The sequence below is a fragment of the Polypterus senegalus genome, chromosome 14, assembly GCF_016835505.1.
Source record: "Polypterus senegalus isolate Bchr_013 chromosome 14, ASM1683550v1, whole genome shotgun sequence".
Taxonomy (NCBI): domain Eukaryota; kingdom Metazoa; phylum Chordata; class Cladistia; order Polypteriformes; family Polypteridae; genus Polypterus; species Polypterus senegalus.
This window is the reverse complement of record NC_053167.1, coordinates 140,451,874-140,469,681: the sequence shown is the minus strand read 5'-3', so window position 1 is coordinate 140,469,681 and position 17,808 is coordinate 140,451,874. Positions and strand designations below refer to the sequence as shown.

The 17,808-nt window shown below is 39.0% G+C and overlaps 1 protein-coding gene and 1 long non-coding RNA gene across 4 annotated transcripts in view; one reads left to right on the top strand and one right to left on the bottom strand.

Moving 5' to 3' along the window:
* LOC120514711 (nectin-2-like) overlaps positions 1–17,326 on the bottom strand; it is a 35,385-nt gene extending 18,059 nt beyond the window's left edge. The window contains exons 1-2 of one of the 2 annotated variants that reach the window (XM_039735223.1): positions 17,154–17,326; positions 26–367 (exon numbers count right to left, since the gene is read on the bottom strand). In XM_039735223.1, the coding sequence (XP_039591157.1) occupies positions 26–317 (292 nt within the window). In that variant the 5' untranslated portion in view covers positions 318–367; positions 17,154–17,326. Of the gene's footprint in view, positions 1–25; positions 368–8,625; positions 8,695–17,153 lie in introns of those variants that run through there. The other variant, XM_039735222.1, reaches the window with a different exon arrangement.
* Positions 8,903–12,066, top strand: LOC120514712. 2 transcript variants are annotated; one of them, XR_005630505.1, is made up of 4 exons: positions 8,903–11,285; positions 11,699–11,750; positions 11,843–11,896; positions 12,041–12,066. It is a non-coding gene; the product is annotated as an uncharacterized LOC120514712 (long non-coding RNA). The 2 variants fall into 2 exon arrangements; XR_005630506.1 differs by having other exon boundaries at positions 11,843–11,926.
* Positions 17,327–17,808: the final 482 nt, after the last annotated feature.

Genomic DNA, 17,808 nt, shown 5'->3' with positions numbered 1-17,808 from the left:
AGTGCAAGAAGTAACTTTTACTCACCGATAACTTTAAGCCAAACGCTGACTGCTTTGGTCTCGAGTATAGTTTCAGACACCTGACATGTATATTCTCCCTCATCTTTAATGGTGACATGCTTGAGTAGGAGGGAGGCGTTATATTCCTGCAGCTCACTTTCGGACATCATTGCCTTGTCGGTGTTTTTCAGTCTCCCAAACTTGAAACCTGGCAGTTTCAATTCCTTATGCGTCCAGGCAAGCAAGATAAACTTAAGGCCCTTGTCAGGGCTGGATGGAGTGAAAGAGCAGGGCAGCAGGGCATCTGAATATAGCATGACAGTCACCTGATGAAGTGGAGCAAATACGTTCAATGCCAGGCATGGACCTAAAAAAAAAAAAAAAAAAAATTAAAAATGACAAGTCAGTTAATTGCACTTGCTGAACTGACAACAAAGATTATGTACTGAACTCATTGTATTATTTTAAATTATACTATAACTTGTACAACTCTATATTCGTCTTGCTGTTGGGACTATATGTGGAAATCTGTTTTGATGTTGGCCAAGTCCTGAATTTATTATACAGCACCAAAATATTTAAGAATGAATGTAGAGTAGGGGAATTATCATAATTGACTAGGGTTGTTACAATATGTCTTTAGGAGAAACAAAATCAGAGTGAAAAACAATGGAGACAAGTAGGCAAATAGCTGAGATGAGTCCAGCTACAGACCTCCGCAGCTCTGCTGGCCAGCCAATTAGATTGCAGGTTTTCGTCACATGGTTTATTTGACTTGAGTCAGATAACTCCTCCTCCCAAACCTGATCTTAACCGTAGTGTAACCAGGAGTATTACTGACATATAAAAATGTAAGGCGACAACCTCCTCAATGGTGTGGAGCTCTGGAGGTCTGCAGCTGGAGTCTTTTGGAAAATGTATGCATGGCCGTGTAACAAGCTACAAGAGACATCGAAAGTTAAACCCATATTAAGTCATCATAATAGGCAACAGTGCCCTGAACCATTAATGTTTCTTTTCTAACTCAATGACACATTCTGATCTGGTTATTATACTTTTACTGTATCAGAGCTTCATCCCTGTTTCCTTTTGTTAAGGTGGTGCATCTTGTTATTCATCGTTCATTATCTTTGGCTATTTCATATTTTAGTGTTTTCATTTCTTGAGATGTGTTATATTCTTTCAATGTACTTTGATTTTCTCAGTATTGTATGGTTATTATAATTACATTAAATTTAGTTTGCTGTTGCCAATGCTGTCTGTATATTGAACCAAAGGGGAAGGGCCCCCTGACATTGCAGCTGTGGCGACAGGTTGTGTGTTTCTGTATTTTAATTGTTGTTTCTGAGTGTTAGAGAGGCAGCAGCAATCGGGATACCCATCTCACATTTCAGGTCACATGTCTTAGCAGCCATAAGAGCACATAGTATTAGGAGATGTTAGCCGAGGGAAAGAGATGCATGTGTACTAATCATTTCTTCAAAGACAAATAATAATTTCTAATAGCTAAGAGTCCTTATTGTACCCAATCAATAAGAAAACTTTTTAATCAATTCTACAAAGCAAAACATACAAAGGAGAGCCAATACAAACAAATTTCATCAATATAAAGAACCTATATTAATAAGATCCAGTGGAAACAAAAGACGTTAAATGATATTTAACCGATTCTAGTTTTACATCTCACTATTATAAAACAAAAATCTTGGGAGGGAGACGAGACGTGATCTTCTCGGAAGACAATTTGACATCCTGCAAGACAAGGCAGTGAGACAACATTTTAAACAAGTTCACAAACATCTAACCTAGCAGTTGCTGGAAAGCTTTTGGCAGACACACTTCATGCACTCCCAGCTCTTAAAACAAAGACAAGCGACAAACAGAACACGCAGCTCACCAGCAGTAGCAAACCAGCAGATGAGATGAACACTTCTCCTTAGCATGCGTTCGTTCATGGGATCACTTGAAATGAAATAGCAGCCCAACCCGTGTGACCATACGATGCGTGTAATTGCGTGGTTTATTCTTATTTATGCTTAATTCTTGAATACAAAGAGTGTCTATAGTATTCTGTTTGTTGCCAACTCAAGTATACATTAAAGGTGGGATAACAGGTTTATATAAATACTTTGATATAAATGTAATTGCTGAGGAAAAACACATAGATGCATTACTTTTCTTGTTGTTTAAAGAAGACAAAGAAAATGACATTTCCCTTATTAACGCTTATGGTGTCACCATGAGAACACAAAGCCATTTTTTATATTATAAAAAACAATTTCTACCAATATTTCAAGATTGCAGTTCTTCACACAGGGCCATCTTAACAGTATTATAGGCCCCCTTGCAAAGCAGTGCACTGGGGACCCTATCTACACAACCTCTCACAGGAATAAAAATATCAATGGTCGATTAAATTAAACATATATTGATTGTATTGAGACTTCCAACAAAATCAGTGTTTAAACATTAGAAATCATGCTGTTACAGCAAATATTAATCAACATAAATGTTTGAACAATATAACATGAGTACCAATGTCAACATATAAATGACACTCAATTGGTAAACCATACAGACAGAGATGGCACTGTATGAAGTTACTGTGAATTATTTATTATTAACCAAGTGTTCAACACAAACATTTGTGAAATTTCTTTGCAGAAAATTGAGTTGAAGTGACGTTAACATATACACTTACGTTATGTAGTGTGTGAGATCCGTACACGTGCATACACGTGAGGTTGCAGAGGTGACAGTGATACTAAATTAGAGGCAAATGCCAATGTCCACTTGTAACACAATTACAAATATTTAAAGTTTAGTATAGTATACTGTAGTATTTAATAACAGAAAGTAACAACATACATAGATTAGCATGGGGTCCCTATGCTTTTGGGGCCCCCCGGCAACTGCCCAGAGTGCTCGTGTGTTAAGATGGTCCTGTCTTCACATAAAGCTCAATGCAGCACCGGGCAGAAGCCAGAAAGAATATACGCAGTGAAACTGGACAATCACAATGGAGTCCATTTAATTACACCAATTAACCAAACCAGTGTTTCCCGATTCTTTTTTGTGTATGTGGATGAATTTGAAGGCAAAATCATAACCTCCAACCTTAACTTCCATCCCATAACTGCAGGTCTAGAACTGCTGATGTAGCCCTGCGGAGCAGGATGTGTTTTCCCCCTCTGCCTCAGAAGCTACCTGTGTAAACTCTGCCGACCGGTCCAGTGAGACCAGCTGGAGACCACATGCCTCGCCAGATACAATACAATTTATTTTTCTATAGCCCAAAATCACACAAGAAGTGCCACAATGGGCACAACAGGCCCTTCCTCTTGACAGCCCCCCAGCCTTGACTCTCTAAGAAGACAAGAAAAAACTCCCAAAAAAAAAAAACCCTTGTAGAGAAAAAATAGAAGAAACCTCAGGAAAGGCAGTTCAAAGAGAGACCCCTTTCCAGGTAGGTTGGGCGTGCAATGGGTAGGGGGTCAATACAATACAATACACAGAACAGAACAAATCCTCAATACAGTATAAAAATAAAAATTTTACAAATACGGAGCAGAATTTGACAGTAGATGATATCCCATAATATGATTTGGATTTGTTTAGAGTCCTGGAGACCTCTGCCATTGAGCTGCCTGCCCCTATTGGCCATTCCACATCTGAAACAGCGCTGGGCCAGACAATGCAATGAAAGGACCCTTCTACCCGACAATTCCTGCGATCCTCCACCAGGGATGACTTTACCTTAGGCAGGCTAAACAACTTGGCAGGTGGACCGAGGCACCAAGTGCCACATTTGAATACCGAGAAGAGAAACAGAATAGGTGAGGGTTAGTATCAAATTATAACTATCATGTTACTTATGTTTTAGTGCCAATGACTGACAACAGAGATGCAGTCTGTACAGTTAATCAGCAGCTCTAGTCAGGGTGTCCTAAACTGAAGTCGTGAGTCTTAAAAGCTGAGACTGAAGGGGCATCTCTTATAGTGGCAGGCAGACCACTCCACAGTTTAGGGGTCCTGTAACTAAAAGCTCGACCTCCCACTGTTATTTTATTAATCCTTAGAATCCTAAGCAGACCGGCATCTTGAGATCTTAATGTGCACTCAGGTTTGTAAGTCATGATAAGTTCAGACAAGTAAGCCGGACCTCCGCCATTTAATGCTTTATATGTTAAAAGGAGGATTTTGAAATCTGCCCTAAACTTAACCGGGAGCAAGTGTAAGGATTTAAGAACTGGAGTTATGTGTTCGTATTTTCTTGTTCTTGTAATAATTCTTGCAGCAGCATTTTGGATTAACTGGAGGCTGCATAAAGAACAATGTGAACATCTAGTGAACACCACATTGCAGGAGTCAATCCTACTAGAAGTAAATGTATGAATTAATTTCTCAGAATCCTGTTTATTTAAAAAGCACCTTAATTTCCCAACATTTTTAAGATGGAATAAAAATGATTTGGACAACTTTGTAATGTGTGCTTTAAATGACCTGCTAGAGTCCAAGATAATGCAGATCGTGGGCTGATTCAGTAAAATTAATGGCGATTCCAACTGAGTTAAATGAAGACAAAATATTGATGTGATCAGCGTCATTCGCTCCAATAATTAACATCTCTGTATATGGACTCTAGCAGCCAGAAGAAGCATCCAAAGTGCTGAAGGTCTGGAACATATATCGGAATTCGCGGAACTGCTTATATGCCAGTGCAAGTAGTTCATGTTAAGAGATTTACTTAAAATGGAAGGAGTAGCGTGAGGAGGTTAAGCGAGATGTGAGGGGTTGAAGTGAAGTGGTCAGTGTAGCACAGTGTTGTATGTTCACTGTAGTCTCACTAAAAGAATTGGAAAACAGTCCACTAACAGGGGTGACCATCTTTGCGTGCTTTTCTACTCAATGAGGACTCCTCTGTTAAACTACCGTGGTCACTTGAGTGCCAAGAAAGAACCGATGCCGGACTCCAGTAAGGTGAAAATAGCCAACTCCACTCACCCGCTCCTACAGCACCGCATCCAGAACATACAGCGTTTACAGTAATTTCTCCAGGAAGTTCTGACCTCCTCTGATGGGTGTCGACCACCCGAGGAGCTTGTCCCTCTCGTTCAGTCCCAGGTGTGCTGCACTTTTATTTTCACGGCACACCTGCCGCTCCACACTTGTTGGAAAACAGTCGTCTTTATAGACGGGGAAAATGAGATAGACATAGATATAGAGGGAGAAAAGCCCCATACACACACACACACACACGCGTGCACACAAACACAAGGAGAACGCACTGACTTCATGCAGACAGTGAATTGACACACCTAAACCTACAGTGCTGTGAGCTGACACAACTAAACCCACAATATTGTGAACTGACACACCTAAACCTACAATATTGTGAACTGACACACTTAATCCCACAGTGCTGTGAACTGACACACCTAATCCTACAATATTGTGAACTGACAAACCTAATCCTACAATATTGTGAACTGACACACCTAAACCTACAATATTGTGAATTGACACACCTAAACCTACAATGCTGTGAACTGACACACCTAATCCTACAGTACCCCGCACAGCCATGGGAGGAACACAACCAGTAAATGTTTAATGACTTTGAATCATTGATGAGTCTATTAATTGCCTTCCAAATGCACTCCCGCTGTTCTATCATTTGTTTTAATCGCTCTTAAGACTCGTTGAACTCCTCTACACTGCTCGTCTTCCACTTCAAATTAAGTGGATAGGACTGGTGAACTTTGCTGAGCTGAATAGACTCTTCTTGTCTAGACTGTTCTGATGGTCATGACTGCAGAACCCGCTGCTCATTCGCTTTACGTGCTGTTCCTGCACCCTTGTCACGGGTGCCACTGCCGCTCAACGTGTTCTGCTGCTCCGTGTCATGCCTACCAAGAGAGACAGCTTTGACTCCAACAGCTTCCACCCTCAATCCTGTCTCTTGCTCACCCCTTCCACCCTTTTTCCCGGGACCCCTGAAGCGCTACTATAGCTGAAATGTTTCATTTTCATAACACACTGCTCCTTCTTAAAAACTGTGTTCAGTAGCTGTCCAGTCACATGGCCATCTGAATCTCCAGCAGGACAATTACAGTATATAAAGTACACATGGTTTCATTTTGGGAACATCTGGACTCAATACAAAATATCTATTCCATAAAGGCAAAGTGGAAATTCATTCCTTTGTAGAGATTATACTACAAAGAGCCCCTAGGACAATATAGTGGTAGTACATACACTCACGGATCACTTTAGGCACACCTTGCTAGTACCGCGTTGGACCCCCTTTTGTCTTTAGAACTGTCGTAATTCTTCATGGCATACATGCAACACGATGCTGGAAACATTCCTCAGGGTTTCTGCTCCATATTGACATGATAGCATCACACAGTTGTTGTCGATTTCCCTCCTGCACATCCATGATGTGAATCTCTTAGTCTACCACATTCCAAAGCCGACTGATTGGATTGAGATCTGGTGACTGTGGAGGTCATATGAGTCCATTGAAGTCATTGTCATGTTCAAGAAACCAATTTGAGATTATTTGAGCTTTGTGACATGGCGCGTTATCCTGCTGGAAGAGCCATCAGATGATGGGGACACTGCAGTCATAAAGGGATGGACACGGTCAGCAACAAGACTCTGGTAGGTTGTGGCATTTAAACAATATTCAGTTGGTACAAGGGGCCCAGATGATGCCAAGAAAATGTCCTCCACACCATTACACCACCACCATGCTGAACCATTGATACAAGGCAGGAGGGATCCATGCTTTCATGTTCTTGACATCAATTCTGACCTGACCACCTGAATGCTGCAGCAGATATCGAGACTCATCAGAGGAGGCAAGATTTTTTCCAATCTTCTATTGTCCAGTTTTGGTGTGAATTGTAGTTTCAGTTGCCCATTCTTAGCTGACAGGAATGTCACCTGGTGTGGTCCCCTGCTGCTATAGCCCACCTGCTTCAAGGTTCAATGTGTTGTGTGTTCAGAGCTGCTCTTCTGCACACCTCACTTGTAACAAGTGATGATTTGAGGTACTGTACCTTTCTGTCAGCTCAGACCAGTCTGGCCAAACAAGGCATTTTCACCCAGAGAAATCCTGCTCACTGGATATTTTCCCCTTTTCTCAGCATTCTCTGTGCACCCTAGAGATGGTTGTGCGTGAAAATCTCAGCATATCATCAGTTTCTGAAATACTCAGAGCATCCCATTTGGCACCAACAGCCATACCACGTTCAAAGCCATTTCAGTCCCCTTTCTTGATGCTCGGTTTGAACTTCAGCAGGTCGTCTTGACAAGGTCTACAGGCCGGAATGCATTCAGTTGCTGCCATGTGATTGGCTGGTTGGATATTTGCGTTAAAAAGTAGTTGAACTGGCGTACCTAATAAAGTCGCCGGTGAGCGTATAGTAATCCTCAAGTTAAACAAATCTGGGTGTGTTGCTTTTGCAACCGGTGATCACGGCACGGGCCGTTGGAAACCTAGGAAGCATCCGCGTTGTGACAAGCAATGTGTCACGGAGGATAAAAGCAATACGGAGCCCGCATGTGTCAGCTAACGTTTATTATTAGCAGGCTGGAATTCTGGAATTAAGACAGTGAACACAACATACGCATGCGCAAATTCTGCCAATTCAATTCCTACAGCCAAAAAAAAAAAAAAACATTCAAAACAAAAACTGCACATTCTTGAAAAAAAAGATCATATCAATTACTGTCGCATACACAAAGTTTAACTCAAACGATTTAAAATAGTATAATTCATTCTGCTCTACAGAGAGTACAGCGCGGTTACATTCTCGCAGTGAACACTGATGACATAACATAACACGGCAAACAGATTAGAAAAATCCGACAGGAACAAAACAGTAAAAGCATGGTATACAGAGAATATTATCTGAATTTGGGGGAGCTCTGAATAACTAAAATTAACATTTTAGACACCTGTTATGCATCCAATCTAAATTATACACCGCTTTGAAAATCAAAGACCATAAAATGTTCTGTTCTGAAATCTACACCATGACTCCAGCGGACATGTGAACTTTTCACGTTTTCCCTGCCGAGTGAAATCCCAATTTTCCTTCCACATATTAAGTACGTTAATTGAAGACTCGGTATTAGCCTTTCCTAAGACTCAAGGGAAAACAGAGACATTTCATCCCAAGGCACAGTCGTATGTCCAAAAATCACGCAGCATAGAGAAGAGCGGAAAAGAGCGTAGGAGGCTGAGATAAACCCGCAGACTGACACTTCAGGTGCAGTCGCCGAGAGTCCCAAGGTTGTTTATTTCGAGATGACAAGTCAGTCTCGCGAACTTTTTAAACAAATGATATAAAAGAATGTTTAAAAAAAACCCACAGTTGTGTAGTAGATGAACTCGCGGAATTGCAGAGCGTGCCTTCTAAAGACCTCTTTTATATGGCAACCGAACTGGACCCCTTACCTCCAAAGCCCTGCGATGTCTGACTGTCACAGGCGCTTGACAGCGGAGCTCATTAGCCCCCCCAGCTATAGCGACAGAGCACATCTGGATACGTGCAAATGTTTGGAATTAACCGTTTGGAGTTTGACAGACCATGTTAAATTATTGAGACTTACCCAAAGACCCTAAAAAAACCAATAGGATCAGAGGTAGCAGCTTCATCGAGAAGCATCCACTTGCAGAGCCACAGCACCATACGTCACCGCAGTTTCAGACCCGCAGTTGTAGACCCGCAGTTTTAGACCCGGAAGTGACGTTTCCATTTCTAGGCAAGGCGAAAACAACGCCTCCATTTATCGAACACAAGTCTTAGTTTTTAGCACGAGCGCAGCATTTTTGAGCACGAACAAAATATGACAGAAAACAGCACGGTATTGTTGTTGTTATTATTTTTATTATTATTACTACTGTTATTCTTAATATAATTATAAACCTGTACATTTTGCAAAACGTTTTTCAGAACAGTTTGAAAAGTTAACTTTACGTTTACATGTATGTAATCTTTGGCTGGCGAGCTAATTGTTAATGACTGCAACACTGGTTACGGTGGTTTGCCTCGTAAAAACTGGAGAAATCGACACTTAATGTTGCATTGTCAGCAAAATACGATAAAAATGCATTTTGCTCAAAGTTCAGTCTATGTTCTTGATGAACGGAAAATTCCCAATACTTTAAGACGATATTTAACCTAAATTAAGATCTTTTAAGTTTCGTTTTGTTGTTTGTAATATATTTTATAAATTGTATTCATCCATCCATTCATTTCCTAACGAATGTTAACGTAGTGTTTATTTAACTTTTAATTATTTTCTTTTTTGGGGGGTGGGCGCGACTTTTTAATGAAAATGAAACAAACATATTCCTATTCGGTTAAGAAGTGAACATTAAGTCTTCAAATGAGAAAGTAATCTAGGTATAAGCTTCAAAATTCTACACCACTTTATAATAAATTATGTTTTCTTATTTAGCCAGTGAAGTAGTGTCAAATGATGTTGCTTTTAAGAAAGCTGAGAAATTAAAATCCTTTGCCCAAATTGAATGTTCAGAATTTGGTGCATTAGTTAACAAGTCTAAATCTTCCTTCATTTTCTTACTACATTTGTGAAAGATCTTTTTCTTTCTCTTTGGTAAGCCACATTTAAGTATTATAAATTAGTTTTTAAATCTTGGATGTGTACCTACATTATTTATATTGGCTAATAACCTCTTCTTAATGTAAAAAAAGAAATCTTTTTAACTGTGATCTATCAAATTATAGACCAATTTTCTAATCTTTCTTGTATTTCTGAAATTTAGAGAAAGGTGTAGGTAAGTGGTTCTCTATATTTTTGCAAATAAAAGTAATCTCTTGTAACATTTTCACCCAGGTACTGCTTTAGTCAAAGTATTCAATGATTTGCACTCCACTGACGAAGGTTGCATTTTTAGGCCCATAGTATTACATCTACAGTAAGTGCCACATTTGATACTATAGACCATGATATTCATCTGATCAACTACATGAACCATCTCAGTGTTCTAAAATAGAGGTTTACCTGTTAGAAAGTAGATTCCTTGAAATTTTCATTTGTTGAATTCTAAAAAAACAGAAGTGCTAGTCATTGGTTCGAAAGCTGCTAAAAATGTCAGTCTGAATGTAACATGTCTGTTGATGGCACCCCTATCACTCACAATGCACTAATTCTAAACTTGGATATATCTACAATGAAAATGATGATCTTTCATTTGATACACATACTAAACATGTATCTAGAGTAGTCTTCATTTTACTTAAGAAATATTGCAAAACTTAGATTATGTTAGCATTCCATGATGCTGAATAACTTATCTGTGCTTTTATTACTTCTACATGGATCACTATAAGGCTTTGTGGCTGATAACAGACTTAATTTAGTTCAAAATACAGCGGCTGAAGAGCTTACAAGAGCCAGGAAATATGAACAGTATATATCACCCCTGTTTTGCTTTCTTTACATTTTCTTTCTGCAAATTTTGTATTTTGTATTGAATTATTAGGTACTGGTGATCACATGTATCACTTTGCATAGTTAAGGATCTCAATATTTGAGTTACCTTTTAATTCCTTACAATCACTCTTACAGGAAGTGGAATATCTTGTTGTCTCTAGAATAAAAAAAAAAGCTGTAGCTGGAAATAAAACAGTAGTTTGTAAAGCACACTGTTTTAGGAACAACCCTGCCAAAGTGGTTTGAGATTCTGACAGTCTGTCAGCCTTCAAATCTAGGATAAAAATATATTTGCTTAGTCAGTCCAATAAGTAAAATTTACAATGAATCTGCATTCCTATTTGTCCTTTGTCTTTTCTTTTTAAACTTGCTATGTTATTTTTAATTTGTGTAAAACAAAACAGACCATTTTTTATTTTGTTCAATTATAATCTGGTACTGACACCAAGATTTTTGTCTCCAGGTTTATGGCCTGGAAATAGTTAAAGCTGCTTTGTGACAATACTAATTGTAAAATGCACAAAATAATTCAAATTTGATTGCTTGATTAAAACAGTTATTTAGTATTGTGAGTGATTACTGTAGATACAGAATTTAAACTTGCTAAAGCTATCCTGCTTTTTTGTCATTTTTATAGAAACACATAACTATTCAATTGGGAGAGTCAGTACCACTGCTGACTCAATGCAACAGATGTTGCACCTTGTTCCATTGTCCTTTTTGTAGTGGTAATGTTTTTAAGCCCTCCAAACTGGAAAAATTAAAAAAGCATTTGAAGAGTCATTTCAAGAAGGCAGTTCTCCATGAAGGTAAATTCATTTGAGAGTTTATTTTTAATGTATGTCCAGTACTGGTACATACTGTATACTTTTAACTCGGTATTCTACATTATAACAATTTATACTGTTACACATTTTAGGTTTTGCCATCCACAGATGTGGTTTAGACTGCAGACCATCACAGCATTATCACTGCCCCTACTGCCAGACTACAATATTTTATTTAATTCAAGTGTATATTATAAATATTTAAGTTATCCATCCATCCATCCATTTTCCAACCCGTATATGCAAAATGCCGTCATATTGATAACACATGCCTACTTTAAGAAGTTGTGCTTATATTCTGCTTACATCAAGATTTTCTTACTCTACCTAAATATCAGCACATATTGGATATTTACATTTGTATGTGTAAGACTTGTTTGTTTGTTTTGTTACAGTAACATGACAAAACGAATATCTTCAGGCACATGGATACTAATTAAAAACAAGGTTAGTTTATAGGAATGTCATTGAGAGGACTACAAGTAATGGACATTCTTTTGTAACTTGCAGTAGGTGATATGAATCCATTTCAATTTCAGAATCTTCCACAGCAGTTGGTTGGGTCAGTGGATTGTGGAGTATTCATGTTGATGGTGAGAAAATCAAAGAAACTTATTTTTTAGGTTGGGAATTCTTTAGAATCACTATAAATAAATTGCAATAAGTAGAGTGTGCACTGTACTGTATGCAAATAGATTAAATATTAATTTAAGATAATTCTTTTGTGTGCTCCACAGTATGCTCTGCACCTTGTCTTGGATGCCATTTGACTTCACAGCTGTAAGCTTTCACTTATGTCTCTGATTATTTGTTAATATCTGTTACTGGTTTTAATGTACTTTGTTTTTTCCATCTGCATGGCAGTGTGATTTACCCTTGATCAGGAGGTGGTGGTGCTTCATTCTGTTGGAGAATTTTGCTGTTGAAAGGTATCTCCCCTCTCTCTCTCTCTCTCTGGCTAACGTGTGAATATTTCTTACAGGACAAAGGCGTTCACTAAAGGGGCACTGGAGAGTGTGAATGAGACCCAGAGCAGTGAGGAGGTATATACTGTATGTAATATCTAATATTATTTAAATAGGCATGTAGAAATACATGTTTTGTTTAATTCTCTTTGTGGTCTTTATCTAAAGGAACCACTAATAAAAAGGGACCTCCACACTGCAGTAAAATGGTTGCACCAACATAGACAGTTGTTCAGAGGTGCCGTGTCTGAGCCCCATTTTCTGGAGATGGAGGAGGAGGACCAAAGCCGAGCTCTCCAGGACATCATCGATACAGTTGAAACTGAAGATTTAATTTTGGCAAAAGAACCCTTTATATTTATTTTTCAGTTTAGGGATGATATGGAACTTTTCACTCAAAAATGTCGGGATAAAATGAAACTTAAAGTAAACTGCATATTTAATGAATCAGTATAATTATTGTCTGTTGCTACATTGATTGTTACTTGTATTTTATTGTGCATTAATACTCTGTTGATTTCAGTTTATAATACTTTGATTTTTCTGTTTTCCTTTGATGGTGGGTAGTTTTTGAAAATAAACAATTTAACTGCAAGTCTTTTTTTGGGTCTATTGCTCATTTAAAGCCCACTTAGTGCTATCTAAAGGCTCCTTTAAAATATTTTTTAAAAATAGTTCATCACAGAACAAACACGAAAATTAGTAAAAATGTCTCCTTTTGGAGATAATGTAGTGTTTTTTTGAGGGTTTCCTTGGAGGACAGAACATTATTTTGGTACAGCAGTGAAAGATTTGAGGTCTTGGACATTATGAAGATGCTGATGTGCAATAATGTAATATTGTGGTTTTCTAAGTCACTAACACATTACTGAAGTACACTCAATGGTAGTTTTAGATAGCCTCACACTTCAGTCCTTCACAAATACAGTAGTTTACAAACCTCATATTTTAATTTCTCTTTGAGAAGCATGAAAGAATTGTGTTGAATCTCAATTTATGATTACATTTTTTCTACGTATGTACTATTGGGACTTTTTTTTAAATCAGAAGGTCACTTTAGTTTAACAAGCAATGTAAATAACCTGTTTACTCTCAGATCACATTCTATGTGTTTATCAAGCAGAATTTAATATTTTCATTTTCTACACAATACTGTAATAACTGTACGCAGTGAGAAACACAAACACACTCACTATGCATACACACTACAGGTACCATCATTGGTTCCTCTGTGGATTGGACTGTTGAATCGACACAATGGCTGTACATGCTGGGGTCTTTGGCACATGTCATCCCAGTAGCATGTGAGGTGTCACCAATGGTTTACTCTGCTCCTCAAGATGGCTCTGTCTTCTCCCTGTTCCAGCCTCGGTTCAAGGTTGCCCAGATGACAAAAGTATTTTTATGAGATGTTCAATACGTTGAAAAATTGTCTGTGGCCAGCATCCAGCGTAATGTTTTGTCTAAATTCTCCACTCCTCTTTTGTAGAATTAGCGTCCATTATCATTTCTGGCCATGGAATCTCCTCTCTCTGTGCAGGTCACATTGTGCACCAAGGATGTGTCATTTGTTTATACAAATGTGAAGGTCTTCACTGGCCTATTCTGTGTGGCCAGCAGTTGAGATGGGAGCTCTGGCTTATTTTTCCTTATTGAGCTAAGCATTGTTACCTTCATCTTGAGGAGCTCCTGTCCCAGTTTGTGTAAAAGTAAAAGTTATTGCATATGGCGTTGTGGCCATGCAGCTTATGTCATGTCCAGGGTAAGCCTCATGCCTTAATTTCTCACAGGAGTTCCTCCATCTGACTTCCCCTTGTTAATGAAATGACATCCTCTGTGCTTCCCCTTGAGCAAGTTATTTGTAGCTTTGGACTGGCTTATCATTTTTATGCAGATGATGTTTAGATCTGTTTCAATGTTAAAAGTGACACTTCATCACAGCCTTCTCAGCTCACAATTTGCTTCAGTGAAATTAAATTAAAATTAAAACCTGAACAGAGCAAAACTTTAAAATTAAATTGCAACATAACTTATCTCCTGCAAAGCGGCACTAAAGTGCAACTTAAGAAAACAAGCTCCTCTTCAGCCATTCTGGGTGATGGTCTCATCAGACCTTCTTTTACTGCAAAGAATCTCGGTGTCACTTTGATTCCTCCTTTTCTTATTTCAGCCATGTAAGCCACATTAAGAAACTACCACCTGTGTCACATTTCTTATGTTTGCTCATTCCCGTCCTTTTCTAATGGTGAAAATCTTGTCCCTGCTGTTATCACATCCAGCATTGATTATTGTAAGTCACTACTGGCAGGTGCCACTTCTAATCTTACTGTATATCACAGCTCCAGCTGATTCAAAACTCAACTGCAAGAGTCCTGACAGGGACTGGCAACGGCGAGCACATCACAGCCATCCTGCAGCTTCACTGCTCCCTGTGTCTTACAGGATTGAATATCAGATTCTGTTCTTGACCTGCCCACTGAGGTCCTCTCATTCTGTGCCCCCCACTAACCTGCACTCTGTGGGTGACAGCAGGGCCTTCAGCTGTATATAGCGCCCTGACTGTAGAATGACCTCCCAAAATTAATGACATCAGCCGACTCCATTCATTTGTTTTTAACTCATTCGTTTAGGAAGACATTAAACATTCTGCCCTTTCAGTTTACCCCCTCTATCTGTCCAAGTACTCGGGGTTTGCCTTATCACAAATTATGTTATTTGTTCAAAAATTTGTTGTAGTATTATATGTTGTATATTAGTCTGGATTATTGTTTTTTATTCTATTTGAATGTTTTGTATATCCTGTATTTATCTTTATTTAGTGGAGATATTTGTAGCCAATGTTATATAGGTCTTGTTGTTCTTTCTGAATTTTGGGCATAGGAAGGGTGCTATATAAATACATTAGGGTTATTAATAATATTTTTTTGGTGGCTTATAATAATAAGTGATAAAAACTAGAGAAGTTCAATGTAAGGCAATTAATATATAGCATAATTCAGTGTATAACGTATTGCCGTTTTTCTTCACATACATGTTTAAAAATATTAGATTGGCTAAAATGTTTATTCTTTAAAAAATGTAATCACTTTTATTATTAACGTTTTACTAAAATCTAACGTGGTGCAAACATTGTAATTATACTGTATATTTCGTTTCATGAATGTAAACGAAAAACTATTTTCAAATAACACAGATCTTAACGATTTTAATTTTGTCGACATGTTAAAGAGACCTGCCGAAACCTTCCAAAAGTTATCTTCCGATTCTCCGTTCTCAAACTGCGGTGACGTCAGTTCTGACTTGGAGAAGACTTACTTGCCGAGACCTGCCGAAACCTTCCGAAAGTAATGTTACGAAGTCAGTCCTGAAACGTCACTTCCGGGTCTACAACTGCGGGTCTACAACTGCGGGTCTGAAACTGCGGTGACGTATGGTGCTGTGGCTCTGCAAGTGGATGATATTGGCTTCATCTGGAGCACTCGGCAGTTCTTTCTAAGTGGTAAAAAATCAGAAAGAAAATCTGCGTAGTTTAATGAAGGCGATTAAGATCAGGAAAGAAAAATAAACCACAGCAGTCTAGGAACACTTGACTCCACAGTGCATGTAAATGACAGCAGTTACGGCTCGCTTGCTCTTTATAAGACAGCGCTGGGCAGGGTCAGGACGGATTTGCGGAGGGCGGGGGCCGAGTGAGGGCAGGCCCGTCGCGACAAGGCAGGCAAACCAAGCAATTGCTTGGGGCCCCGAACTGGCCTGGGGCCCCAAGACAACGACTGGTTAAGAATAAAATGCAGCGACAAACTGTGTGCGCGCCCCATTGATAATGAATGCAGTAAAGTGCAATGACACTGTTGTCTGGATCCCCCTCAAGGGGGCCCCCCTCGCTGACAGCAGCCAGCCAACCACGCGATCTCTGCTGCCGGCAAAATACAAAACTTCCTCGGCAGTCATGAAGCGGAATTATGCTTCAGGAAGCCAAAAAAGAAAGAAGAGAAAGGAAGAGGAGGATAAGAAAAAACAAGACAGTGGTAAGTGATAAATTACACATAAAATAGCTCGACTTGTCTTGTACAAATGGTGCAATTTTGCAGCAGGTAGGCTAGCAGAAATATGTTTATGTATCATACATAAATGACATGACATTGCTATAGCTTTGTAATAGGTTTAAGTGGCATAGCATGCTATACTAACTATTCCACTGTGATAATCTATTTAGGAAAACCACACAATAAATTCTGTGCATCAAACATATACGCAGACCATCCGGGATATGTGGCACCCATGGAAAGATCGGTAACAGGAAAAATTGTTTTGCTAAAACCAGGTTGACAAGTTCGGACGAAGTGTCAGCACTCATACACGAACTGCCGGGCTCATAAGGCAAGAATAATGACTTCAGGCTTTATCTGGCTGATATCGAGCGGATGGAAAAGTCTTCATTTACCAATCTCGAGTCTTTGGCTCCATCCATCGGCTCCATGACTAGAGGATGGCAGTCTCAGGACACGAGTGCATTCACCCTCGCCAGACATGAAACAGCGACATTGAACTAACACTTTAAAATCTCTGGTAAATGAATCGCAGTGTCAATGTCATTAAAGAACGAAATCGAAACCCCGATGTGGTCAAGGGGGACTGAGCATAGGCTATATTGTGTACAATTTAAGATGCTTCGCGAAGAGGAACAAGACGCCAGCAAAGCAGAGATTTAATTTCCACTTTAAGCGCTTAAGATATGTTTTGAAGTTAAATGAGATTGCAAGAGCTCGCTGAAGGATTGCAAAGTGAATAAGACCCGGACAGCAACTAATCTTCGATGCGCACTTGGTTATTTAAAAAAAAAAAAACAATGTTTCAACGCGAACAGCCCAGTTTTACTACTTACAAGCCTTCCACCGTCATGGTACCGGTTCGATGTTGACAGCGTGCTAAACCGCCATTAATTCCTACAATCCACGACGATTCCCTGCTCTGCTCCGGTGCAGAAATCCTCGTCACTTATTTTGTTGTAGTTTACTTCCCTCTTTCACTTCTTCAGCACAGAGGGAGCTAATTGTATGAGGGGCCAAACAGGCCATAAATCATATATTTCTGTGTGTAATCTATTGGTTTACGTGTGAACACTATTGGTTTATGAATATTTACTATCGGTTTGCATGCATACTTAATTGGTTTGCGTGCGTACAATACTGGTTTCATTCATATGAACTATATTGGTTCGTGTCCGTATATTATCAGTTTGTGTGTGAACTATATCCGTTTGTATATGCATAGCACTGGTTTGCATATGAACTATATTGATTTGCATGTGTATATCACTGGTTCCAGTACGATTTGTTATTGGTTTGTGAGTGAACTGCATTGGTTTACGCTTGCATGTTATCGGTTTGCCTATGAATTATATTGGCTTGCGTTCTGTGTCGGTCTAACAATGGATTTGCGTATGCACTATATTGGTTTCATGCACGTCTTATACTGGTTTCATGTGGGTAACCTGTCGATTTTGCGCTTGAACTGTATTGGTTGTATGCGTGCACTAT